Source organism: Acinonyx jubatus, chromosome B3 (genome assembly GCF_027475565.1).
Source record: "Acinonyx jubatus isolate Ajub_Pintada_27869175 chromosome B3, VMU_Ajub_asm_v1.0, whole genome shotgun sequence".
Taxonomy (NCBI): Eukaryota; Metazoa; Chordata; class Mammalia; order Carnivora; family Felidae; genus Acinonyx; species Acinonyx jubatus.
This window is the reverse complement of record NC_069386.1, coordinates 51,993,455-52,019,893: the sequence shown is the minus strand read 5'-3', so window position 1 is coordinate 52,019,893 and position 26,439 is coordinate 51,993,455. Positions and strand designations below refer to the sequence as shown.

Sequence of the window (26,439 nt, the reverse complement as noted above, 5' to 3'; positions counted from 1 at the left end):
AGAGTGGCTGAATATTTCATTCATATCAGGAATATTTGCCAAATGAAGAAATTGCTTAACAGCTGTTCATCATAATGAGTTTCTTAGCATTTTTGAATTTGGCCAAAATAGAGGTGATTTTATGGCCATCATTAGGTCTGGTTTGCCCATGGTGTATTTATAGTAAGTTACTATTTTGTCCTCCACTCTCTTATTTTTTCCTATAGTACCACATCTGAAATGAATTGAAATTGTGCAACACTAGAAGTGTTCCTAGTGGTTAGGGACTAGTCTAGGGACTGATAATTTTCTGTTAAGGCAGATGTTGGCATCCACATGTTAGATCCCGCACCTTATACTAAGTGAATTTTTATAGCATTACTTTTTTGAGAAAGATCCTCCAAACATACCTGTGTGGGGGGTGGGTAAGGCAGAATCATCCGATTTTATGGATGAAGAAGCTGAGATATTTCCTGCTTCAAATTCTGTGGGTAAGGAGGCAAGAATTGAACAAGTCTTGAAAGGGGTTTACCTGTCATCACAAGGTGGAAGAGCTGAGAAACCAGGACTGGCCTCTTCAGCCTTCCAGCAATGAGTCCCTTTGCAAAGAAGCAGCTTGATGAAGGGGCCAGGGGCTTTGGAAGGAGTGGTGGACTTGAGAGCAAGTCTCCCATACTCCCTGACTCTCTGTTTTCATGGATACAATGTGGGGCTTACTGGGGCAATCATAATAATGTGAGAGTTGTCATGAAGCTTACAATGAGATAATGGATGTGGAAGCATCTGGCACATCTTCTGCCATCTCTACTGGATGAGAAAAGGTTTGAGAATGTCATGAGTCAGCCTAACTACTGAGCATCATCATTATTATGCCTATGCATAGTGAGAGGTTGCCCTGTACCAGACACTATGCCAAGAGCTTCACATGAATCTTCCCTTGTAATCCTCATGGCAACTTTATGAAGTAATTATTATCCCCATTGGATTGATGAGAAAACTGAGGTATGGTGAGATTGAACAGCTTGCTCCAACTATACATTTACAAAAAGGGTGAGTCAAGATTCCTTGTAAATACTCCTTATAAATAAGTCACAGAGCTGAAAGGAACCTAAGAAAAATCACCTGGGTCATAGGCTCAATTTGCATGTCTTGTAACTTAAGATCTTCATTGCAGGAAATATTTTACTAATACAGTAGTCCACCTCTTTCATGAGGAATATGTTCTCAGACCCACAGGGGACACCTGAAACCATGGATTGTACCAAAACTCTATACATACGGTTTTCTTCCTGTACAGACATTCCTATGATAAAGTTTAATTTAAAAATTAAACACAGTAAGAGATTAAAACAATAGCTAATAATAAAATATAACAATTATAACAATAGACTGTAATAGAAGGTTTGTGAATGTGGTCTCTTCCCGCCTCCCTCAAAATATCTTCTTGTACTGCACTCACCCTGAACTCACCCTGTACTGCACTCACAACTGCACTATGTTGATGTGAAATGATAAAATGCCTACATGGTGAGATGGATTGAGGTGAATTGACGCAGGCATTGTGACCTAGTATTAGGCTACTATTGACTTTCTGACAGTAAGTCAGGAGGATCATCTTCTTCCTGACTGCCATTGACCATGGGTCACTGAAACTGCAGAAGTGAAGCTATGGATAAAGGGGGGCTACTGTAAATAAAAATACTGAAGTTTGTGAAACATTTGCTTTTGGTTATGATTAGAGTAGATTCAAGCTTATTCTTTTTTTAAAGTATTTTTTTTTATTTTATTTTAGAGAGAGAGAGACTGTGAGCAGGGGAAGGGCAGAGAGAGGGAGAGAGAGAATCCCAAGTAGGCTCCATGCTCTCAGTGCAGAGCCCAACATGGGGCTTGATCCCACAAACTGGGAGATCATTGACCTAAGCTGAAATCAATAATTGGATATTTCACCAACTGAGCTACCCAGGCGTCCCTCAAGGTTATTCTTATAATATTTTTTATAATTATAGTCTTGTGATAATTCCCATTTGTTTTATGCTTTAAAATAATTTCTTGGGAGAAGAGAAAGGGGCCGAGTATCCCTAATGGGCTGGACTCGTTGACCAGTTTGACTTGTGTAAATGCATTCTGTTTGTTTGATTGGCCTGATGGAAATAGGGTATGGCCGTTGGCTCTCCAGACATGGGCCAACATCTGTTAAAAGCTGCAGAAAGCAAATGAGGGAGTTCACTCAGCTATGCCCCATCTGTTGAGCCCTGGAGAGTTCAGCCCTGACTTTGCTTTTTTTGAGCTAAGTCCAACTGAAAGTACCACAAATTCCATTCCACTTATTACTTTGACAAAATTTAACTTAGCAAATCCTTCTGCAAATATGGGTGAGAGATTCAGTCACAAAGCCCAGCTGATACAGGAGATTGAGGAGGTTCCAGCTAGTATTCTTTTTAGTGGGCAAAGACCACACACTTACTAGAATATTAGCACCATGACAGGCAAAAGGTGATGTTTAGAAATAAAAGTGACAACTTCCGACTGACATTTCTTGATATGTGGGGCTTTCTGTATGTGATTGTTTTCCACTTGGAGTAGGAAAAAGTGGGATGTCAATAAAGGCCGAGGGGGGTGTCCAGTACACCTAAGGATGGGAGGGCACAATTGTCCTCACAATTTTACAATAATAGAGCCCTTATAATGCATGCATTTCACTGACAATTTATATACTCCAGTTCTTTGAAAACTAGTAAAAACAGAATCCATGGCACATTCAAGAGTAACAAGTACAGGACAATGAGGCAAAATTCTGAAGAGAAAACAGGATTTTCAAATATATGTTGATAAGCCTAATGAAAAATCAATGGTATTCCAAATACTTTAGGCCAAGCCTGTACAAACATATGGGATTTGTCGGTACAGGCTAAGCAGAGAGAAAATTTGAATGATTACCCAGATAATTTGATTCTGAAAGAGTTTGCTTGGATCATTCAAACCAGCATTTGCCCTCTTCCTATTCTTCCCCTGCCCCCACCCCCACCCCTAGTTTTTCCCCAGAATATTTTTGTATCCACAATATTGCTATACAACTATATAAACCCTCCGTTTGACTTTGATCATGTAAACATAGGCCTTGGATACATATATACATACAAAATACAATAGATGTTCCAAGGGAACTGGATGGGTGAAGTACACTAATCTGAAGTGTTTTCCTCTACTGTGAAGCTCCAGCCAGAGGCAAAGTATGTGTTAACAGTCATCAAGAGAATTAACTTAGATACATTAAAATCTAAAATCCTGGCTGTTATTTCAGGGGACTGAACTATTTGGATGATTGTCCAGACCCAACTGTGGATATATTCAAGTACATAGGCATATTTATGTGTATGTTGAGGCCATATGGATCCAAATAATTCCAAGTTCAAATATTTCCCTCTTTACTATTACCTATCCTTGAAATCTTAGAATACCTGCCTTCTTTTTAGTTGGATTCCGGTGTCAGTTAGGGGTTCTATGAGCAAGAGTGTCTATTCAGTGCTATCCTTCCTTCTGGGGAGTCAGAATGGGGGATTGGGATGGATTATAAGAGAAAGAAAAGAGCTGCTCTCAAGGAGCTTACACTCTCATTTTATACTCAGTTGTTATTTTATTGCCAAACAGGAGGATGAAGAGAATATTCAAATGTGGAGATGGTGGTTGACTCAATGGTAATGAGCTTAATTTTTGCAAATGATTTTTAATTTTTAAATGGCATTCAGCAGATAGAATCATATTGGCTATATAACACAAGTAAAGTGGTATTTGGAAAATTAACTGATCTACTTGATTCTCTTTAAAGAGCTAATTATAAGGTGTGCATTTTATCCATGGCTATGTGTAATGATTCAATAAACTCAATAGCTGTTAAATCTCTAAGATAACTATTAAATCCGAGGTAGGATAAAAGATGATTGCAGGGGTTCTACCCTGACCATATTCTCCACTGATCTGTTGCTATTGACTTTGGGATCATGGAAAGAAAGAGAAGGGGAGACTGTTGAGGGAGAAAGAGGATGGAATGGGTTTGAGCCCACTGGGTTGGAGAGTTAGATGTAGATATAGAGGACTTTTCCTGCCTCAAATCACTGGGGGCTGTTATAAGAGTTAATAGATGCCATTATTTAAAGGTATCTCTTGGTTAGCACTAGTGGAGCTAAGCAAGGATGCAAACATGAAGAAAATAATTTTTATTTGAATTTGAAATGCATTGTGTGATTTTTCCCCCTATGACAGATGGGTGGTCCTAATTATATTTTACTTAGGCTATTACTAAATTACTTTGTATCACCCAAATTGATATCTATTGTAGTGGAGGTAATTGGCTGAGGCATGAACTGGGAGACTGGGAAAGGAGAGTCTCCTATTTAACTTTTGCCACAGACAAGTCACCTGTGGATAATCAAGAGTTAATTGAATAATTCATAGGAAAAGTCAAATGCTGAATTTGTAAGCATTTCTCCAAAGAATATGAATGTTGTAGACCCTACCACTAAAAACTAAATCAAAACACTTTTATTCACATTAGCAGGTATGTTTGGCCCTAAATACCCAGACACCAGCCTGGTCTTTCTAATGGACTTGAGTGCTTCCGCCCCAGACATTAAAATGTTCTTGGGGCAGGGCAGTGGAGATTTTGTGGGAAGGAGGACATAAGTTTTGCTCATGGCCTATCTTTTTCAAAGCCTGTTTTGTGGAATTGACCATTTCCCCTGCAAACTGTTGGCCTCTATTTTCGTTGGAAGTCTGTTTCTATGGTTTGGACAAGAACAGACAACCAATGTTTCCTGGCTTGCTGACAGCCCATATGAGGTATGCCTATAAAATGCACAGGCCACCAAATGTCCACTCTGAGGATGATACTACCTGGTAAAGATGGGCGATTTCCATGTGAACTACTGATGAGAAATGCTCCAGAGTAGGTACTGATCAACCTTCTTTAGTGTTTGAGGCACTTTTCTGAATGTCTTGGGGTAAAAACCATTTCCAGCAAGTTGCCAGTCTCATCTGGGTGTAAGGACAAGCCATGTTTTTTCTGCATATTTTCAATACACTCTCCTTGCAAAGTCTGCACGTGGAATCGTCTCAGAAGTGTAACCAGGATGACTTTCAGCATCACCATGGCGATGTACTTTCCTGCACAGCTACGGGGCCCAAAACCAAATGGCTGAAAATACCTGTAAGGAACCTATGAAAATGATCAGACAGTTAGCCAGAGTATTAAAGGCTAGAGTTATGCAGTCTCTATTTGATTCACCCTGAAAACACTAATCAGTCAGAATGCTATTTCAGGGTCTAAACGTTGAGTGACTGTAACTCAAGTAAGCTCTTTTCTCCATCCAATGTGATTCACCCTCTGTGACATACACCCAGCCTTGGACAGTCCCCACTTTTGCTCTTTATGTTAATGTCCTGGGGTAAAGCAATTATGCACAATCTTATTACAGCCAGTGTTAGCATACTCAACTATCTCTGAGGGATGGTCACAGCTTTACTACTATTCTGCATGTCACCAAGACAAAGATTGTTTTTGTGCAAAGATGTTGACTCCTGGCCTATTAGTGCCAAGCACCTAAATATTTTTAGTTATGCAAAAAATTAATGGAGATCACATCTGTCTGTCTTGTTCACATCTGTACTTACATAGTACCTGGCATTTAGTATATGCTTCATGAGTTTTTGTTGACCAATTGTCAACATAGCATGAGTTGTTCACATAGAAACAGAATGACCTAGAAAACTGGATTAATTAAGATCACATTTCTACATCATATGCAAATGGAAAAAGAGGGCAGTGAGGGAAATATCTGGATAATTTAGATTAATAAACATCATTGCCTAAAACTGGACATAATAGAAGTAGAATCTACAGTTTCCTTCAGTGAAAGGTGAAGCTCTTCTAATTACTGAGTTCTATTTAGAATGGGAACTACTGTTCATGGGGCCATTTGGTGAACCAAAGGCAGACTGCAAAAGCTAAATCTTTTAGTCTCATTCAATTTCCAACTGAGGCACAAGTGGCTTTCCTTTCCTTAGTTGGTGCGAGAGCTGAATCTACGTGATTACAAAGGGACAGGTTGAAATGGACAAGGTTGTTTGGGTTAAACAAAATTTGCTTCATTGTAGCCAAATTAAGGGCCTGGATTTTTCAAGTTTTGACCCATTGTGTGGCTACATGTGGATACTTCTCAGAACTGGTGACCCAGCATCTTTGGCTTAAGGATGAATATGGTAGGCATGTTCTAAGGTAGGGGAAACGTGTGCTTCTGGTGAGGCAATACAGGGGAACAGTAAATAGGGTGAAATGTACGGGTACAAACAGAACCAGAAAGGATTTAACGATTGACATTTTTAGGAGTGGCACACTCAGTTTTAAGGAAGAGTTCTTACATTCTTTGCAAAGTTTTCAAGAGTAAATTCATTGGGCTTGGGGAAAAACTCAAGTCTATGCATTCTTCCGATATTCAGGATAATGTTAGTCCCCTTTTTCACCGGATAGCCATCTATGACATCATCCTGTAAGGCTTTGCGCATGACCAAGTTCACAACAGGCTGGTACCGCATGCTTTCATAGATAAAGTTTTCCACCACTTTTAATTTTTGCATATCATCAATCCTTATTTCTCTTTCACCTGTGGGAGCAGATAAACAGGACAAGGAGTTAATGATAGTTTCAATATGTGTTGGGCATTTAAACTCCCATAGTTTCCACAGAATAGTTTGCTCCTGGTTGAAAAAAATTTCTTTCCATAATTCTTTTTCAAATAATTTTTTAAATGTTTATTTATTTTTGAGAGAGATAAAGAGACAGCATGAGCAGGGGAAGGTCAGGGAGTGAGGGAGACACAGAATCTGAAGCGGGCTCCAGGCTCCGAACTGTCAGCCCAGAGCCCAACGTGGGGCTCGAACTCATGAACCGTGAGATCATGACCTAAGCAGAAGTTGGATGCTTAACTGACTGAACCACCCACGTGCCCCATTTCTTTCCATAATTCTAATGCAAATCAGCAAAAATGGCTTGGGCCAAATATGTCATGTTTGGTTCACAGAGTACTTTATAAAAATTCATATTTGAGGCCAATTACTATAAAACCTAGGAGATTTCATAGAAAAGCCTGGATTTCTAGAAAAATCAGGAAACCTGGTTATACTGGTCTCATATCCCCACATGGCAATGACAGACTGAACTTGAGTGGCCAATAAACCTTTAGAGGGGTATATACCTGCAGTATTTTAAAATTTTTATTTATTTTCAGAGCGCACAGTTGGGGGAGGGACAGAGAGGAGAGGCTCTGAGCTGTCAGCCCCAATGCAGGGCTCCATTCCACAACCATGAGATCATGACCTGAGCTGATATCGAGTTGGATGCCTAACCCACTGAGCCACCCAGGTGCCCTTACCTTCAGTTTTAGGTAGACCTACACAGTCTGCTTCAAACATTTGTCTGCCTGGCCTCTGAGGTCCTCAAATTTTGTCTCTTACTCTAAATTCTAGGGGACATTCACTCCTTCTCTAGTCAAAGTGAGGTGGTGAATTTAATCAGTTTCAATGACATTTTCTCCTCGGGTTACCTGTGCAGTCATCTGCCTGGAACACAAAACTGATAGTTCCTCTTCCCATCTGATCAAGAACAATCTATTGTGGTACAGAACACTTCTCCCTGCCACAGCAAAATAGGTGCCTCAGCTGAGCTCTGGCTGTGCTGGGGATTGACAGATACTCCCACTGTTTCAGATTGGCCTGACACTGGTCAGAGAGGCTTAGATTACTCCCCAAACTGGCAAAGCTTCAGAGTGTCCTCACATGGGTTACCACTTTTACAGAATCAAAATCAGCCCAGGGTCCTGAGGCAGCTCTCTGTCCTATACAGCTACACCATTCAGGAAAGTTCTCTTTTGGTCAGAGAACTCTAACTGCCCTGCCCCTTGCCTCTGGCTCTTTGTAGGGTCTAATGGGGTACATTTATCTGGGGTGGAGAAGTAGAAAGGAAGATGACAGAGAAGGTAACCAAAGGCATTCCCTAGGAAGTAATTACTATGTGAGTATGTCTAGAGGGAACACGAACACATGTACAAATGGTTCAGCTGTTTCCCATCTTTGCTGAGGTTTGTTGAAGCGTCAGGGGGACATCATGAGGCACAAGCACTTTTCACATCTCAAGGAAGTTGAATTAAAGGCTCATGGTTTCAAGAGCAATTTGCCCCTTGTCGCCTGAACTCCATCATTCTATGGCTCTCTCTTTAGTCCACTGGGCTTGCTTGTTAAGTTCTCTTTCTCCTGCCAGCCTGTGAGCCCCACAAGTGTAGGAAAGCTGTAGCTTATTCACTGTTGTGCCACTTCACCTGACCCAGAACCCACAACCTGACAGGGGGCATGTGAGAAACCATTCCAGAATTTGGAGCTTGGATGTTATTCTGGCTTCCTGTTACCTATCTTCCCAGGCAATTTCCCACCTACTACAATGCATCTGTAGACCCCTTATTTCACAAATTTAACCCTTTATGAAATTTCCCCTTACTGTCAACTATTTCAAGCAGCACTCAAATGGCTTTAAAAAGATGGTGCCTCTCTACAACCAAATAAGTTGCTTCACAGGAATCGCTTAAGGTCAAGAGAGAAAAGTGTCATTACTGATACTTCTTTACATATGTCAGAAATGTGTTCTTTAAAAGATCATCCATGCAAAGGACATTCCAAACAAGGAATTCTGTTGTTGTTTGTTTGTTTGTCTGTTTGTTTGTTTGTTTGTTTGAGGGGGGAGGGCCGAGAGAAGGAGAGAGAGAATCCCAAGCAGGCTCTGCATTGTGGGGTTCAATTCCACAAACTGCAAGATCATGACCTGAACCAGAATCAAGAGTTGGAGGCTTAACCAACTGAGCCACATAGGTGCCCCAGGAATTCTGTTTTTTCCCCAGAAAGCAATTCTGACTTCTTTCAAATGTGACACTGTTTCTGTGGAAGGGTGGTGGTGTCAGGATCAATGAGCAGAATGATGCTTAAGCAAAAGCAGAGCAGGGAAGACTAGTGTAGGGAAGAGCTGAGCAGGGACCTGGTGGAGGAGGAGAGAGCAGGGAGAGGAAGGGTCCAACATCACTGGATTTCGGGGGAGAGGGAAGCTGATCAGTCTCCTGCCTTTGCTGTCATCCTTTCCTTGCCCTTCTGCCACTGATTGTAAGTTCATTTGTGGACAGACTGCTTGAAACCCAGAAACACTGCTATAGATGACAGCCGGTTCCCTGGGTGAACTCACAAAAGCCTTTTGCCACTGATAAGGTAGGCAGAACATTGTATTTGGTCTTTAAGCAGATACCATGTATCATTAAGCAGACAAATACAACCATACAAATGTGTTTATGTGCAGGTTAAGAAAGACCTTGAAGAACACACAGTAAAGTATTAACAGTGGTTTCCCTGGGGAATGCAAATGAGGCTGGGGAGGAGAGTGGGAGGGATCAGGGAATGTCACTTTCTGCTTTTCTATATCTGTTGTTTAAATTTTTTCAATGAGAATGCATTATTTTTATAATGAAAAAAACACACAGAAAGAGCTACCTTTTCAACCTATCTGGCATAATCAAAGTGTGGCAAAATGGCTACTTTTATTGTTCTTTGGGTGGATTATAATATTTTGTTTGAAATCTGACACTCAGGACATAAAAAGCTGACATTTAGAAGGAATTATTTTCTAAGCTCTTTTATTATTTGACCAGTTCTTACCAACGACAGTCTGTATTTCCTTCATTATTGCCTCTTCAACCTTAGGGTGCTTTGCAATAAGAAAAAGCATAAAAAACACAGAGACAGACATGGTGTCTGGTGCTGCGATCAGCATTTCCAGTATGCATTGGTTCACATTCTCTTTTGTCAGGTCACCACGTTTCTGAACAATCGGAAGAAGGGGAAAAAATTGGAAAAGTGAATCAAAGCTTCAAAAAAGGAGGGGAAGATACAGTTAGGATCAAAAAACATCAACAAAATGAAGTCATAAATATTATGTCTCTGTAATTGACTATGGGCATTTTTCATAAAAATCTTCAGCCAAAGGTTAAAAATTTAACCAATTATCTGTGTGTTTGCTGTCTTTGGGCTCCCCCATTTTCATATTTTGTATTGTGCACACATGTAGTTTCAGTCTTAAAGGTCAGTCTTACCGGAATGTTGAATGAGTGGATTGTTTGGGTTATCATTATAGAAGTATTAGAGCAAATACTTAAAAGCATAAGTATCCAACAATTACAAGAGGGAATCTTTACACAGCCTATACACAAACAGTCATACACATATGTTACGTGGGAATTATGGTTAGTCTGGGTCAGTACCTCAGCAAAAATCAACTCAGTGGCAAAATCCATACAGTCTTCCAGTTTCTCTGCTGTGGAAATTCTGTGTCTTTTCTCTTCTATTAGAATTTCCATGGCATCTTTCAAATCCTTGCTAAGGAAAAAAAAAAAAAGAAAATATAATCTATTTGTACTCGGTTAAGACATCTAGGAAAACAGATTCATTTGCCATTTGTTTAAATAAAATTATCTGCTTAAGTTGAAGCCATTAGCACTAATAACTGAATTTAAACTTAATTCTTCATAAATATCCTTAAATTGCATATTCATTATACTTCATGTTAAGGAACCAAATTTAGCTAAGATGTCTAGGTACTGGTAGCAAAATTAAGGCTGTAACCTCTAGTTAAATGTTAAAAGCTGGTACCAAAATGGTCAATCCAATCATGTTTTCTGATCCTTGACTTGGCCAATGCAGTGTTTAAATTGAAAACCAAAACTGAAAAACAGTGAATGTCTTTAGTAAGGGCATGCCCTCTCCAGTTTGGCTACAGGTACCTTCACTTCCTGTTGACTTGTATCCATCCACCCGGCCCACTTCTATTTGCCCAGCCCTGGGAACTACCGAGTTTGAGACTTTCTGTTCTAGCAAGAAAACACAGGTGATCAAGTATTATTCTTGATATTTCTTCTCAAACTTTCCAGTTTCTGTCACATAGTAAACATGAAGTAAATGCTTACTGACTGACTAGCTGCATAAGCATGTATAGTACATGCATTTTGACAGTGTGGTAGAGGGAAGAGCACTTTGGAAAGAGAGGGCCAGCTTCTAGTCTGGATTCTTCTTTTTTTATGGAACCTACTTTTAAGTCTCTTAAATCTCTTTTATTTATTTTTTTTTTACTAAATTTTTTTTAATGTTTATTTTTGAGAGAGAGAGAGACAGAGTATGAGCAGGGGAGGGGCAGAGAGAGAGGGAGACACAGGATGCCAAGCAGGCTGCAGGCTCTGAGCTGTCAGCACAGAGCCCAACATGGGGCTCAAACCCACGAACTGTGAGATCATGATCTGAGCCGAAGTCAGACAGCCAACCAACTGAGCCACCCAGGCACCCCTCTTATATCTCTTTTAAAGTGAAGAGCTCAGACTCAATGAACAATAAGTCCATCTTAAGATCTAAATACTGTTATTCTGACCTTTGTCTTGAAGTGTATGTGTCCATGTGTAAGTGTATTGTTCCCCAACCTCAGGGAATGGTATTCTGCCTTACATTAAATATACAATAAATCTTTCTTTCAAATTCTTGTTGACATGGTCACCTGTACACCCTGTTGATGATGCTGACATAAATAGCTGTGTGTTTACTCCAGCTCAGCAGCAAAAGTAAAGGAAGATTCTTTAAGATCCCTCCCATTTTTAAAGTTTTTTGGGGGCATCTCAAAGAAGGTGTTTAAACATTTGAAGAGGTATTCTTCAGGCTAGTAGAGTAATTGTGTCATTCTAAATGAGGATGCCATCTATTGTGTATCTCTGTAAGTGTGCCTATAGATACACACATACCTCCAGATGTACACCAAGGATATATTCACATTCATTTATTCATTCATCTACTAATCCATTTATTCAGCAATATTTTTTGAGCAACTCTTACAGACTAGAGCCAGATATTCACTTAGTTGGTGAGCTATAAATGCTCATAGCATTCCTACCTGAGCAATGGCCCCCAAATATTCTGGGAGTTGTTGAAATGCCCTTAGACTATGAATTCATAGAGAATTCCTTGATGGAACTGCATCCACTTCTGAACATATGCCTCCACCCGGGGCCAGAATCATGGGCCTGTGAATACCCTTTGGGATCCTTCTCATTCAGGTTAAAAGCTGACCAGCTTTTACATAAATGTAGGCATATGAATTTATATACCCTTAAAAATTAGGAGAATTGTGTTCAGTGACAGTTTTCAGGGAATAGGTAATCTCTGACTTACAAGCATATATTAAAAGAATATATCTGTGAGTCTGTGGTTTGGCACTCTGAGAATATTTTGTGCCAAAACAAGGGTGGCTAGTTTATCAGTCCAGGCCACAGCACCTACTTAAGATATTCTGCGGTTAAAAAGCCTTAAACTTGCCAAAATAAGAAGTAGAAAACAATACTTCTGTAATTAAGATAAGCAGAAATATAAACTTGAATAAATAGGGATGGGAGTAGATGTCCTAGAATCCTTTCCATCAGTATATTTCTAAAAAGTATTGGCATGACAGAGAAAGACAAATATTATATAATCTAATTCATTTCTGTGGAAAAAGAGGCAAAGAAGGGGAGTGACATAAAGCATGCTAAAGGAAATAATAAGAGAATAATAAATTCATCTATATGTGGAATCTTAAAACAAAAAAAACCCCATAGTTCTTAGATACAGAGAAGAAATTGGTGGCTACCAGAGGTGAGGGATAAAGGTGGGCAAAATGGATGAAGGGGGTGAAAAGGTACAAAGTTCTAGTTATAAAATAAATAAGTCATGGAGATATAATGTACAACATGGTGACTATAGTTAAAAATACTGTATTGCATATTTGAAAGTTGCTAAGAGAATAGATCTTAAAAGTTTTTATCACAAGAAAAAAATTTTGTAACTAGATATAATGGTGATTATTTCACAACATATACAAATATTGAGTCTTTGTGTTGTATACCTGAAAGTAATATAATGTTATATGTCAATTATACCTCAATTTAAAAAAAAGCACTGGCATTATTGTAATGGACATGGATGGGGGAGAAGATTAAAAGATTTCTCTAGGTCTTTACTGCTCCAGGACATAGGATATATAGATGAATACACTAACCATTGGCAAATATTACATAGAGAGGGAATGTTGCTGAGCTAATTTCTGTAGAAAACTATGAGAAACCATTATACAATTTCATGCAATATATTTCTATGGCTTGCTGGCCAAAACCAAAGCTAAACTAATGACCAGGAACTATGAAAAGAGACTCTTCAGACCACTGGCAACTTTGACCATAGTGAAGAGGTGAATCCATTATCTCATTGATTCTAGTCACAAGAAGCTCTGGTGGAAACTAAATGAAATGTATAAAGACCCAAGCATCTAAATCACCCACCTAATACTCATCAACCACATGAAACTATATAAAGCAACATCAAGTTGGCTTCCTCCCTAACATTGTTATTAAATTTAAATACACAAACAGGATAAAGTTGGGGCTTCAAACAAGTTTGGGAACTTTTAGAGATGGAGAATTTAGGATGGTTAGAGACATGTGGGGGAAGATCTGAACAAAAGGAAGGGGAACATATTTAGTGCCTTCTATGTGCCATCCTCTGTGTTAATTGCCCTACATATAGGATCTCATTAACCTATATCCCTACCCTGGAAGGTAGGTAATATTTTACTTTAAATAACTTCCCAAGGCCGTTTAGTTACTAAGTAGTAGAGACAGGATACAAACCAGGTGTGTCTGCCTCTAGATCCCATGGGCTTTTCACTGGTGGTGAGAGAGGGCAGTGTTTAGTGGCTGGCTACTTACACTCTAAAAACCTACTGATTGGCCTATAGGCCATTGGGCACTCGTCCAGTTTTGAGCTAGCCTAGTCTATAACCAAAGCAAAGCCATTTAATGACCATTTCAGGATCCCCAAAGATATAATATATATAACTAAAAAAAGAAAATCACACATTTCATTGAAGTTCATTATAGTCATTGTGAAAAAATTCTTTTGAGACTACGATCAATTCCTACAAGTTGAATTCTGTTAAATTTGTTCAGAAGTAACACGACTATAAAATAATCTTGTGTTTCCTTTTTCCAGATATGCAAAGGGAATTTTGACAGAGAATAATGGTAGGTTCAGCCAACCCTTCTCATCAACTCAAAATACACTGTGGTGTCCTACTTCCAGAGATGGGGCTCCCAGACCACCCACTTGGCCCCCTTGCTGAAAAGCTGCCTGGGCCAAAGGCTTCTGTTACTCTTTGGTCTGGCCATACACAGCCAAATTGCTGTAAGAAGTGTTTCATCAGCAACTTAATCCACAGCTCCCTTGTGGGCTCTGAAGAGCAGACAGCTAGCTGAAGAGGCCAACAATAGCAAGGACACAACCCCAAATCAATCCAAACTCACTGATAAGTTTTCCAAACTTGTGTTACTTACACAGACTTTTCATATTTTCTGTATAGCCAAGAAATCTTAAAGAAGATGTCTGGTTTGAGAAGGAGAGCTTGCCACGCATCAAAATAACCCTGGATTTTAACCACAATGGCACTTTCTGGAAAAACAAAACAAAAGAGCAGAGTAGTTGAGCAAAAATGTGAGCCCAAGGAGGGTATTTTGAGAAGAGAAGATCCCTTGTATAGAGTCTTTTATCAGCCTGGGGTTCTAAGCTAGGCAAGGTCCCCACTTTCATTGGTGTTTCAGCCATGTGAATGCCACTAGTCAAATAAACATTAATTTATTCTGTTTGGCATCTAAATTAACAAAATTAAGTAGAGATGTGCCACTTTTCAAGTTCGTGTTAGAGACCTAACCTAGAATGTCACATGCCCTTCTTTGACTGAGTGTCCAACTCCTTCCTGTGTTTTTGGACAATGGGAAATAAGGGGGGCACGAGTAGATATGGCCATCATTGGCCTCAATTCTGGCACCTGGGAGTGCAAAAAGCCATGCCACTTTCCTGTTTACATTTTGGTCCAGGGTATAGAATTCATCTTGGTATCTCTAATGTCTTGCCCTGAGCCTCATGCATAGTCAGCTTTTTTTTAATGTTTATTTATTTTTGAGAGAGAGAGAGAGAGAGAGAGAGAGAGAGAGCGCATGAGTGGGGGAGAGGCAGAGAGAGAGAGGGAAACACAGAATCCAAAGTAGGCTCCAGGCTCTGAGCTGTCAGCACAGAGCCTGACATGGGGCTCGAACCCACCAACCATGAGATCATGACCTGAGCCAAACTGGGATGCTCAACCGAGCCACCCAGGTGCCCCCATAGTCAGCTTTTAATGAATGTCCTTTAATTACATTGAATGCTAGGGGAAAGAAAACCTCTGCTTTTTCAAATTGTACAAAAAAGAAGGGGATAGAGATTTATTTTCAACCGCTAAATACCAGTCACCATGCAAAGTGTTTTAAAAAAGAGACCTCATTTAATCCTTACAATCTTGTTTGGGGGCGGGGGGTGTCATCACTTTTTCAGATGAAGAAACTGCAGTTCATAGAAACTAGGAAGCTTGCCTAAAACCATACATCCAGTGTGATAGGCAGGTCCTTACTCTGGAGCCCGGTTCTATATGACCTCAGAGCAATGTTCCTTCCTCTTTGTTGTACTGGCTCCCTCAGGCAAATTGAGAGTTTAACAAGGGTGGTGTGTGGAGAAGAGGAACAAACATAACCCTGCATGGATTATGCAGGTTCCTAGCATCACAGCCCATATCCCTAGGTTAACCTATCCCTAGGTTTACAATTCCCTTTATTTCATCCTTCCTAAGGACCAAGGCTAACAGGGAACTATGAAGCAGGGACTTATAAAATATGCACTTGCCTAAACTTAGGAGAGACGCATGTAGGACAGGCCAGCTGGGATTAGAGAGGATGGATCAGGCAAGGGGTGTGACTGAAAATAGAGTGAATGGGGCTCCCATCCAAATGACAGTCAGATGAGGTGTCTATGACTCTTGAAGGGAGTAAAAACAGCAGGGGATGTGGGCAAGCAGAGCTGGAGAAGAGAAAAGGAAGGCTTATAGCTTATCTGCTGGTCCAAATGTGGCAAAGTAGGCAGCAGGTGTTATAGCTCAGCTGGTTTTGGCAAGTGTTAAAAGTAGGCCCCGGGGTCGCCTGGGTGGCTCAGTCGGTTAAGCGGCTGACTTTGGCTCAGGTCATGGTCTCACAGTTCATGAGTTCAAGCCCTGTGTTGGGCTCTGTGCTGACAGCTCAGAGCCTATAGCCTGCTTCACATTCTGTCTCTCCCTCTCTCCCTGCCCCTCCCTCGCTCACACTCTGTCTCTCTCTCTCAAAAATAAATTAAAAAAAACACAAAAATTTTTTTTTAAGTTGGCCCTGTTCTCATGCCTGTAATGTTCTTCTCTCAAATCTGGATGAGGCTCATGGTCTCACTTAACATTTAGGCTTATGTTCTGGTGTCCTCTCTGCACAGGCCTTTCTGGACAACCCTCTCTGTAATAGCCACATATGCTCCCGCCATGGTACCTATTTCTTCACTTTCTAGCCCCTTGCTCTGTTTCTTCTTCAAGACTCCTATTATTTCCTTATTCATTATTAGATATTTACTTGTTTACTGTTTATATTGACACTGAGATGTGAGCTCCTTGAAGGCGAGGACTTTATCTGTCTTGTTTACCTCTCTATCCCCAGAACCTAGAACAGTGCCTGGCAGAAAATAGGCAATTTACAAATATTTTTTGAATGAATGCATGAATCAATGAATATACTAGAAATTCAGGAAAAATTACATTAAGCTGGACAACAGCATAATGGAATTAGCCCAACTGATTAATGTTTATTTTTGATGGTGATAGAGTTCCATGTATGTGTTTTAATATTTGTTTCTGAAGTACAGTGAAGAGAGTAGCTTTTTGAGTGAAACAACTTTCCAGAGTTGTTATAAATGCTAAATGACAAACTATGTGTAGAGCAACTTTTTATAGTAGATATTAAATTAATGGTAGCTATTTTCATCATTTCCAGCAGCAGCAGCAGCAGCTCCAGCACCATTATCATCCTATAGACAGAGTCAAAGTTTTCATACTTAGTAGCTTCGAGGGAGGAGTGTGTATGTATATTTATGTATATATGTATGTGTATGTGTGTATTTGTGTGTGTGTGTGCACACACGTGCACGCCCAAAAGAATGGTTGGCAATGGTTAAATATACCAGTTTGATTGGTGGTAGGGTATATTAATGACCAAATGAACTGGTCACACTTGTTAAGTTTTGACTATGGATAGAATCATATTTCCCAGAGCAATGAAGAGCGAGCGAAAGAGGAGATGGCCCCTACTTACAGAAACTTATCTTATAAATGAACATGGCACACACTAGGAAAAAAAAAATCTTAAGAAAACTTAGAGATGTTTAAATAAGAGCAATGTAAAAAACAGCATATCTTTCCTTGAGTCTGTTTTCCCCTTCATCTCCATGTTCAATAAAAGGCAGAATGTCAGTTCTCAAATACCGTCCAGTGGGATCCCCAGGAAGAGCATGTTAGAGGTGTCTAGCATGATGCGCCTCATGAGGGTCAACACGTCAATGTAACCCAGTTCGTTGGTGACCTCCTCCAACCTGTCCAGATGTGTTATGACGGATTCAACACAAATTGTCACCATGCGCACGAGTCCAGGGCCAGACAGAGCTGAGGAGAACACATCAGAGAGTGAGCCACCATGAACTCAGGGGGCATACATAATCAGGATATTTTGGCCTTTTATGTTCAGGGTTTAACTGTACATATTTTTTTTTCATTAACTAGGTTGAAATTTTCATGTTCTTTTTTAAAATACTTTTCTGCATTCTCCTGATTTTCTACAAGCATGCATCACCTTCATGGTTAAAAATAAATGAAAGAATGTATGGGAGAACCTGGGTGGCTCAGTCGGTTACACATCTGACTCTTGATTTTGGCTCAGGTCATAATCTCATGATTTGTGAGATCTAGCCCCATGTTGAGCTCTGTGCTGACGGCATGTGGCCTGCTTGGGACTCTCTCTCTCTCTGTCTCTCTGCCCCTCTACCACTTGCTCTCTCTCTCTCTCAAAATAAATAAACATTAAAAATTTTTTAAAATGAATGGATGCACGAAAACCTTATTTTAAACAAAATATTCAAAATTAAACTTTTCTTCATGTTATTGCAAATCATTTGTGATATTGCAATTGAAAAATTTGGTATTGTGGTCATTAATCACAAATCAGTGGTTTTCCATATTTATTGTATATATCTCCCTCTAAGGAAGGTTTGGATTTGGCCAGGGTGATATTTATTTTATGTTTCAACAGGTGGCAGGGTACTGTTCTAGAACTATGCCAATTGGACCTTAACTATTTGATCTAAAGTGCTTCCTGTTAATTGTGGTTTATATGTTGACAATGCTAGTCTTATAAATTACCAAAAGTGTTCTTCTCTTAATTTTGATTTCTCTTCAAATGACTTCTAAACTTGTTTTACTCAATGAACATCATGACAGCTAAGCACCAGTCTTCCTCACTGGCTGGGATTTCTTTAAGGGCAGTGACAGCCTTCTATTAGCACTGTCCTTCAAGTCCACACAGGACATGGTAGCCTTCAAATCATATTGGTCAAATAGAGGAATGAATGAATGAATGAATGAATGAGTGAATGAAAGAGTGGGTGAATAGTTGAGTGAAGACAGGTGGTGTGAATTGGCTCTGCCTACCAGCTAGTGGATCCTGGTGGCAGGTCATCTATTCAGAGAGTTTAACACTTGAAGCCCCCCTTTGTCTCTTTTGCTCTAAGTTTCTTCAAGCTTTCTTTATGCGTAGTATCTCCTATTTATATCTTTTATTATTCAGACTTGCTGTTAAAGTCAGAGCCCTTGAAATGCAATGAAAAATCCTGGGGAAATTTGTATCCATAATTCTCTCTTAAAAAAAAAAATCAAGGGCTCCTGGGTGGCTCAGTAAGCTGAGTGTCCTACTCTTGATTTCAGCTCCGGTCATGAACCCAGGGTCATGGGATTGAGAACCGTGCTGGGCATGGAGCCTGTTTGAAATTCTTCCCCCTCCTCTCTTTCTCTCTTTCTGTCTCTCTCTGCCCCTCCCCCCACTCATGTACTCTCTGTCTCTAAAATAAAATTTAAAAATATTAAAAAAAAATCAGTTGCACAACAGAAGCTTCTGCAGGCAGACTTTGCAAATAAGCAAGGAAGCCTGGTAAGCAATTGTAGATTCATAAAATTTATACTTATGGATGAAAAAGAAGGTTGGGGGTGCCTGGGTGGCCCAGTTAAGCATCCGACTTCGGCTCAGGTCACAATCTTATGGTTTATGAGTTCAGGCCCTGCATTTGGCTCTGTGCTGACAGCTCAGAGCCTGAAGTCTGCTTTGCATTATGTGTCTTCCCTCCCCCAGTCACACTGTGTCTGTATGTCTCTCTCTCTCAAAAATGGACATTAAAAAAATTAAAAATAAATAAATACAAAAGAAGGTTGGGTTGGTAGCATACTTTCTGACTGTAGGAAATACTTGGCAGATATGAAAGGTCAGCATGTTGTTCTTTGGGTGATTATCACATTCACAAGTGAGACAAATGATTTCTGAATGACTCAGCCCTTTGTGTGGAGCAGTTGACTTCAAATATCACTGGTGGTTTTCTCCCAGATAGATGTTGATTTAACTCTACATCCAAGAGCTTAAAGCCACATTTCAAATATATAAGCAAAATGTAATATCATTGCTTATAGTCAGTGGTATGATGTAGACATTATTTTTAAGTATTTTAAAATGTTTATTTATTTATTTTGGGAGAGAGAGTGCAAATGGGAGAGAGGCGGAGAGAAAGGAAGGGAGAGAATCCCAAGCAGGCACCGTGCTGTCAGCACAGAGCCCAATGCAGGGCTTGATCTTACAAACTGTGAGATCATGACCCGAGCCGAAATCAAGAGTCGGATGCTCAACCGACTGAGCCACCCAGGTGCCCAAACTTTAATTTTTTAAATGTGCTAAAAAGTACTGAGTCTTATCCAGGTTAAACAAAAGTGAGCAAGAAATCAGCATAATTCTGTCACTATGGACAAATCTCTTGGCAGTTTCAGGAAACACAGGCTATTTTTTGCCCCTCAACCTTCATCTCTCCAGGATGGGCCATTGCCTGGGCTGCACTTCACTACTTCTCCATAGATATGTCCAGGGGGTCAATGCCTTCCTTAATGTTACTACTTAGATACCAAAATTACTCCCAAATTTCTGCTATATCAGGAAAACTAACGAGAAGTGTGACTCTAAAAGGAGATTCATCCTTTTAGAGCTTGGGACTCTAACAGATTATTAAAAATGTCAGACACAACAGTGAACTTTTCATAAGCAATTCAGCCTCTATTTTTGGCATTTCATCTGGGGAATTTTGTAATGTGTTTTATTAGACAATCTGATCTTTTATATACAGGGCTTATCTAAAAATATGTCATAAGGATTGTTTTGATTGCTTTCCAAGTGCTATAGATTCTACTCTTTTAACATCTCTTACACTGATGACTTCCCTTCTGCACACCCTTTATCACTACAGTAGCTCCCAACATCTTTCACTGTTCACAGTCATGCCTCCTGTCAATTAAACGTTCATTCTGCTACCAGAGGAATTTTTGTAAAACACAAATATGTTCATGTCATTCTGCTTAAAATCTTAAATGATTTACTGTAGCTTTCAGAATAAGCTCAGTTCAGTGCCTTCCCCTGGGCCTCATGCCTACATGGATCTATGCCAGGTACAAGGGCCTGCTTACAGTTCCCTGGACATACAGTACTGATCTACCCTTCCCTGTTTTGGAGTATCCTGTTCTTTCCTTCTGTGGAATGTGTCCTCATCAAACTTTCTTAATTTAGGTAGCTTTTACCTTCTTTCAAAACTTATCATAAGCATCCATTCCTCAAAAAGCCACCCATGACCCCTCAGTGTACTTTAATGGACCATTTTTTTCTGTGCTCTGTGGTGCTGTGCACACAACTCTAGCATAACACATCACCTAGGATGATATTTGGTGATATATTGATCTGCCACTCTGCTCCTCCCCCCTCATTATAAATTCCTTGGGGGCATGAACCATGTATTGACTAACATCATATTCTGGGCACCTAGTTCAATGATGAGAACACAGTAGTTTGTTAAACAAATGGATGAGTTTAGAAAATTCTGTTAATTAAAAACAATTTTTAGGGGTGCCTGGGTGGCTCAGTTGGTTAAGCATCCGACTTTGGCTCAGGTCATGATCTCACGGTTCATGAGTTCGAGCCCCGCATTGGGCTCTGTGCTGACAGCTCAGAGCCTGGAGCCTGCTTCGGATTCTGTATCCCTCTCTCTGACCCTCCCCTGTTCATACTCTGTCTCTCTCTGTCTCAAAAATAAATAAACATTAAAAAAAATTAAAAAAAATTTTTTTAATTCTATTAATTTTTGGGGCACCTAGGTGGTTCAGTTGGTTAAGCGTCTGACTTCAGCTCAGGTCATGATCTCACAGTCCATGAGTTCGAGCACCACGTCAGGCTCTGTGCTGTCAGTTCAGAGCCTGGAACCTGCTTTGCTTTCTGTGTCTCCCTCTCTCTTTGCCCCTCCCCCACTCATGCTCTGTCTCCGTCAAAAAAATGAATAAATGTTAAAAAAATTTGAATTCTATTAATTTTTGCATGGCAAGGTAAACCATGTTGGTATGTGAGAGTTAATTGCTCCTAAACACTAGTTCACATATTCCTAATGCACCTGGGCCAAACAGCAAAGTAAAATAAAACTTACATTTCAAATCTTGTCATTTGCAACAACATGGATGGACCTAGAGGGCATTATGCTAAATGAGGTAAGTCAGAGAGAAAAAGACAAATGCCACATGATTTCACTTTATATGGAATATAAAGAACAATACAAATGAACAGACAAACAAAAAGTAATAGACCCAAATACAGAGAACAAACTGGTGGTTGCTAGAAGTGAGAGGGGGTGGGGATGGGTGAAATAGGTGAAGGGGATGAAGAGGTACAAACTTCCAGTTATAAAATAAGTAAGTCATGGAGATATAATGTACAGCATAGGGAATATAGTCAATAATATTGTCACATCTTTGTATTGTGACTACACTTATCGTGGGGAGCATTTCATAACATATATAATTGTTGAATCACTAAGTCATATACCTAAAACTAGTATAATATTGTATGTCAACTATACTTCAACAAAACAAACAAAAACCCCCCACATTTCTATAGGGTCTTACAGCATTATTTCATTTATTCATCACAATAACTCTAGAATTAATATTCTGTGGTATCACCTTTTGTGGAGAAAGAAACGGAAGCTCAGAGAGGTTGAATGACTTGTCCAAGGTCACATAGCTAGTAAAGTGGCAGAGCTAGGACTTGGACCCACCATTTATAATCCTGAGTCCTATACTCTTTCCATTAATCCAGTCTGCAGTTTTGTAAGGTATCAGAGTATTGAACTGCCCAACACAAGTGATAGGCAGGGTAATAGCCCCCTAAAGCTTCTCAGGTGCTAATCCCTGGAACCTATTAATATGTCACCTTACATGGAAAAAGGGACTTGGCCCATATGATTCGAGTTGAGGAATCGATGGGGAGATTACTGTGGATTATCTGGGTGGGCCCAACCTAATTACATGGGTCCTCAAAAGCAAAGAACCTTTTCTAGCAGCCTTTAGAATCAGAAAGTGATGTGATGAAAGAAGGATGGTCTAGGAGATGTGATATAAAAAGGACTCAACCTGCTGTTGCTAGCTTTGAAGACAGAGGAAGGAGCCACAGGCCAAGGGATGCAGGTGGCCTCTGAAGCTGGAAAAGACAAAGAAACAGGTTCTCCTCTGGAGCTTCCAGAAACACAGCCCAGCCAACGCCTCGATTTTAGTCCATTGAGACCTATGTCAAACTTTTTATCTATAGAACTATAAGATAACTGATATGTTGTTTTAAGTCATTAAGTTTGTGGCAATTTGTTACAGCAGCAATAGGAGACAAATACAGTGGAGGCCACAATAGAGTTGTACCGAGTCTTGGTGATGGACAACTCTGTAGAGGGAATCAGTGCTCAACTGGGATAGGCATAGATTCTCCCTATCTCAGCAGCACATGGGAGGCATCCAGGTTCACTACAGAGGCTGGCTAGAGGGAAGAATATTGATGGTGGAAGGTCAGACATAAAATCTATCTAGCCCCATATTCTATCACTGAAAATGGTTCCAGGACATGATTATCTTCATTGATGTTGATGTCAAAGACTGGTCATGTATATTCCCCAACCTCTTCATTTCCAGCAAGATATAGTAAAGGGGAAAATCACTAGATAAGGAGACTTGGGGTGGGGTCTCTGCTTATTTATTACTTACTATGTTGCCTGGGCAAAAATCGCAACCTTTCTAGGACTGTATTTTCTCAACTATAAAATTCAGAGGCTTAACAAGATGACATATACAGTCCTTCCTAGTTCTACAATTCTCTAAGTTTTATTCACAAACTGTTTTCTGTTAAAACATCTGGAATGTTAGTGATCTAGCAAGCACATTGTTTGGCTGTGTTTAAATCAAACATGGACTGACACACTATATTCTTACTAAATTTTTTTTTTAACGTAAGCTCTATGCCCAGCATGGAGCCCAGTGTGGGTCTTGAACTCACAACCCTGAGATCAAGGCTCCAGACACTTAACCAACTGAGCCACCTAGGTGCCTACACACTAAATTCTTTTTTTTTTTAAGTTTATTTATTTATTTATTTATTTATTTATTTATTCTTAAAGTTTATTTATTTTTGAGAATGAGCATGTGTGCATGCCTTTGCGTGCATGATGTGCATGAGCACTCAGTGGGTGGTGTAGGGATGGTGGAGAGGGACAGAGAGAGAGAGAGAGAATCCCAAGCAGGCTTCCTGCTGTCAGGGTGGAGCCTGAGGGGAGACTCAGCCCCACGAACTGTGAGATCATGACCTGAGCCCAAATCAAGAGTTGGACACCTAACTGACTGAGCCACCCCATTCCACACTAAATTCTTAATTGAAGTGATCCTAAGTGTAGAGCTCCATCTCTTCTTCATGTCTATGAAATTGCTTTGTGCATCAACAGGAAGAACAGAATTTGTGGTGGTTAAAAATGCAGGCTCTGGGGTTGTCTCCTGGGCCACTCTTTACTAATATTGGGACCTTTGGGTAAGTTACTTCACCTATGTAAACTTCAGTTTTCCCATTTGTAAAATGTAGGTGATAAGAGTGTGTACCACATGGGGTTGCTGTGGGATTAAAATATCAAGTGCTTAGAACAGTTCCTACCATATCTTATTATTTCAAAATAAGTGAAGTGTCAAAATTTAAATTCCAAAATAGTGGGCACATTTTTAGACAAAAGAGCAGAATGTAGCCAGCACCTGATTACCTTTTGTAAAGAAAGGTCGAACAGCTTTCCAGAGGGTTGGATTGTTGTTAAATATGATGCCATTTTCATGCATGCCGATGCACTGCAACCCAAGTTTGCTGCCGAATCGGGAGCTGTAGTGACTGTGTTTCATTACATGGAACATACTTGAGGACCTGCAGAGACAGCAAACCTTAGTGTGAATTTGTAAGGGTTAAGAGAACTCATCGTGATGATTTTGATACCAGGTGACTCTCTTAGCAAATGCATGTTGATCTAAATGCAGTGCATTCTAGAATTCGTATTGAATAAACACTTCTGTTAGTGGAAGAACATCCCTCTCCAGTCGAAATACTTCTACCTCCTGACACCCTGCTTGAGCACCACGAAAGAGAACACACACACACATACACACACACACACACCATTCTTTATTTCCCTCTTTTCTAATTCCAAGTCATTAAAATACTACCCACAACTGGGATCAGAGCTGCAAGGCTTTGAGAAGCCAAGCCCTCCACTCCACCAGAGGGTCCCGAGAGCCTCCAGCCCCACTCCAGACAGCACCACCCTCTACAGGAGTGAGTCTCGGAATCCAGAGTTCCTGGAATTGCTGATGTCATCTTCATTTGGAACCAGTAGTCTGGCCTTGTACCATCTATCCCCAGAGTCTCTAATCAGGCCTGGACCCTCCGGTGGGTATCATTCTGGGCTTGAAGGACACCTCCTGGTCACTCCAGGCTCTGGGCTTAGCTGGCTGGGCTGGGCCTTGACAGCTGTCTGTGGTGGTGACAGCAGCTATCCTGGGGCTCTGCATTCCATCCTGACTCATCAACATCTCCAGGGTCACAGAGTTCTCTCAGGATATAGGACATGGTGAGCCATTAGATAGCCCTTGAGGTAGCAGCACTGGGACCTTGCCAACAGGCTTCCCTGAACTTCTCAGCTCCTCCTCACTGTTTTGCCTCCATTCTGCACCACCGCCCCACCCCCCCCCCTCAGTTTTTTTTTTCAGAATCAAACTATCTTTCTTTTTCTTCTTTTTTTTAAATAGGAAATTTATTGTCAAATTGGTTTCCATACAACACCCAGTGCTCATCCCAACAGGTGCCCTCAATACCCATAACCCACTTTCTCCTCCCTCCCACCCCCCATCAGCCCTCAGTTTATTCTCAATTTTTAAGAGTCTCTTATGGTTTGGCTCCCTCCCTCTCTAACTGTTTTTTTTTCTTCACTTCCCCCATGGTCTTCTGTTAAGTTTCTCAGGATCCACATAAGAGTGAAAACATATGGTATCTGTCTTTCTCTGTATGACTTATTTCACTTAGCATCACACTCTCCAGTTCCATCCGTGTCGCTACAAAGGGCCGTATTTCATTCTTTCTCATTGCCAAGTAGTATTCTATTGTGTATATAAACCACAATTTCTTTATCCATTCATCAGTTGATGGACATTTAGGCTCTTTCCATAATTTGGCTATTGTTGAAAGTGCTGCTATGAACATTGGGATACAAGTGCCCCTATGCATCAGTACTCCTGTATCCCTTGGGTAAATTGCTAGCAGTGCTATTGCTGGGTCATAGGGTAGATCTATTTTTAATTTTTTGAGGAACCTCCACACTGTTTTCCAGACCTGTGCTCAGGTTTAAGTCCTGGGAGGAACTAGGAAGGAGAAAGCAGTTCCTTCTTCCTCTCCCCTCCCCACCATTTCTTCTTCTAGGAGCTGCTCCCTTCCCCCCACATCCCAGGGGTCAATTTGGGCATGATGAGGCACTTAGAGTTATGAAATGTTATAAAATTCTAGCTGAAGAAGTTCTAGAAGCCTGCACACATGAGGAGAATATTATCTTCTTAGGATAGCAGTACAGAATTCTTCTGCAGGGAGAGACCAACTCACCTTGTTGAGATGTTTTGTTAAGACTGCTTAGAAGTTATCCTGTGGCATTGGAAGGATAAATGGATAATTTAAGTCATTTAATAATCAACAGGATAAAGGATAAGAGGATAATTGTGCTCTTCAGTATAAATGGTAGGTGGGTTTACTG

At 40.3% G+C, this 26,439-nt stretch overlaps 2 protein-coding genes across 4 annotated transcripts in view; one reads left to right on the top strand and one right to left on the bottom strand.

Annotated features, from left to right (window-relative positions):
* LOC113601811 (translation initiation factor IF-2-like) overlaps positions 1–26,439 on the top strand; it is a 175,191-nt gene that overhangs the window by 98,599 nt on the left and 50,153 nt on the right. The gene's annotated exons all lie outside the window — the stretch shown is intronic.
* Positions 101–26,439, bottom strand: part of LOC106967273 (aromatase) — a 132,946-nt gene continuing 106,607 nt past the window's right edge. For 2 of the 3 annotated variants that reach the window (XM_015063504.3, XM_053224021.1), the window contains exons 4-10: positions 24,415–24,569; positions 17,492–17,668; positions 14,463–14,577; positions 10,323–10,437; positions 9,721–9,883; positions 6,394–6,635; positions 101–5,191 (exon numbers count right to left, since the gene is read on the bottom strand). In XM_015063504.3, the coding sequence (XP_014918990.1) occupies positions 4,943–5,191; positions 6,394–6,635; positions 9,721–9,883; positions 10,323–10,437; positions 14,463–14,577; positions 17,492–17,668; positions 24,415–24,569 (1,216 nt within the window). In that variant the 3' untranslated portion in view covers positions 101–4,942. Of the gene's footprint in view, positions 5,192–5,612; positions 6,636–9,720; positions 9,884–10,322; positions 10,438–14,462; positions 14,578–17,491; positions 17,669–24,414; positions 24,570–26,439 lie in introns of those variants that run through there. The other variant, XM_053224022.1, reaches the window with a different exon arrangement.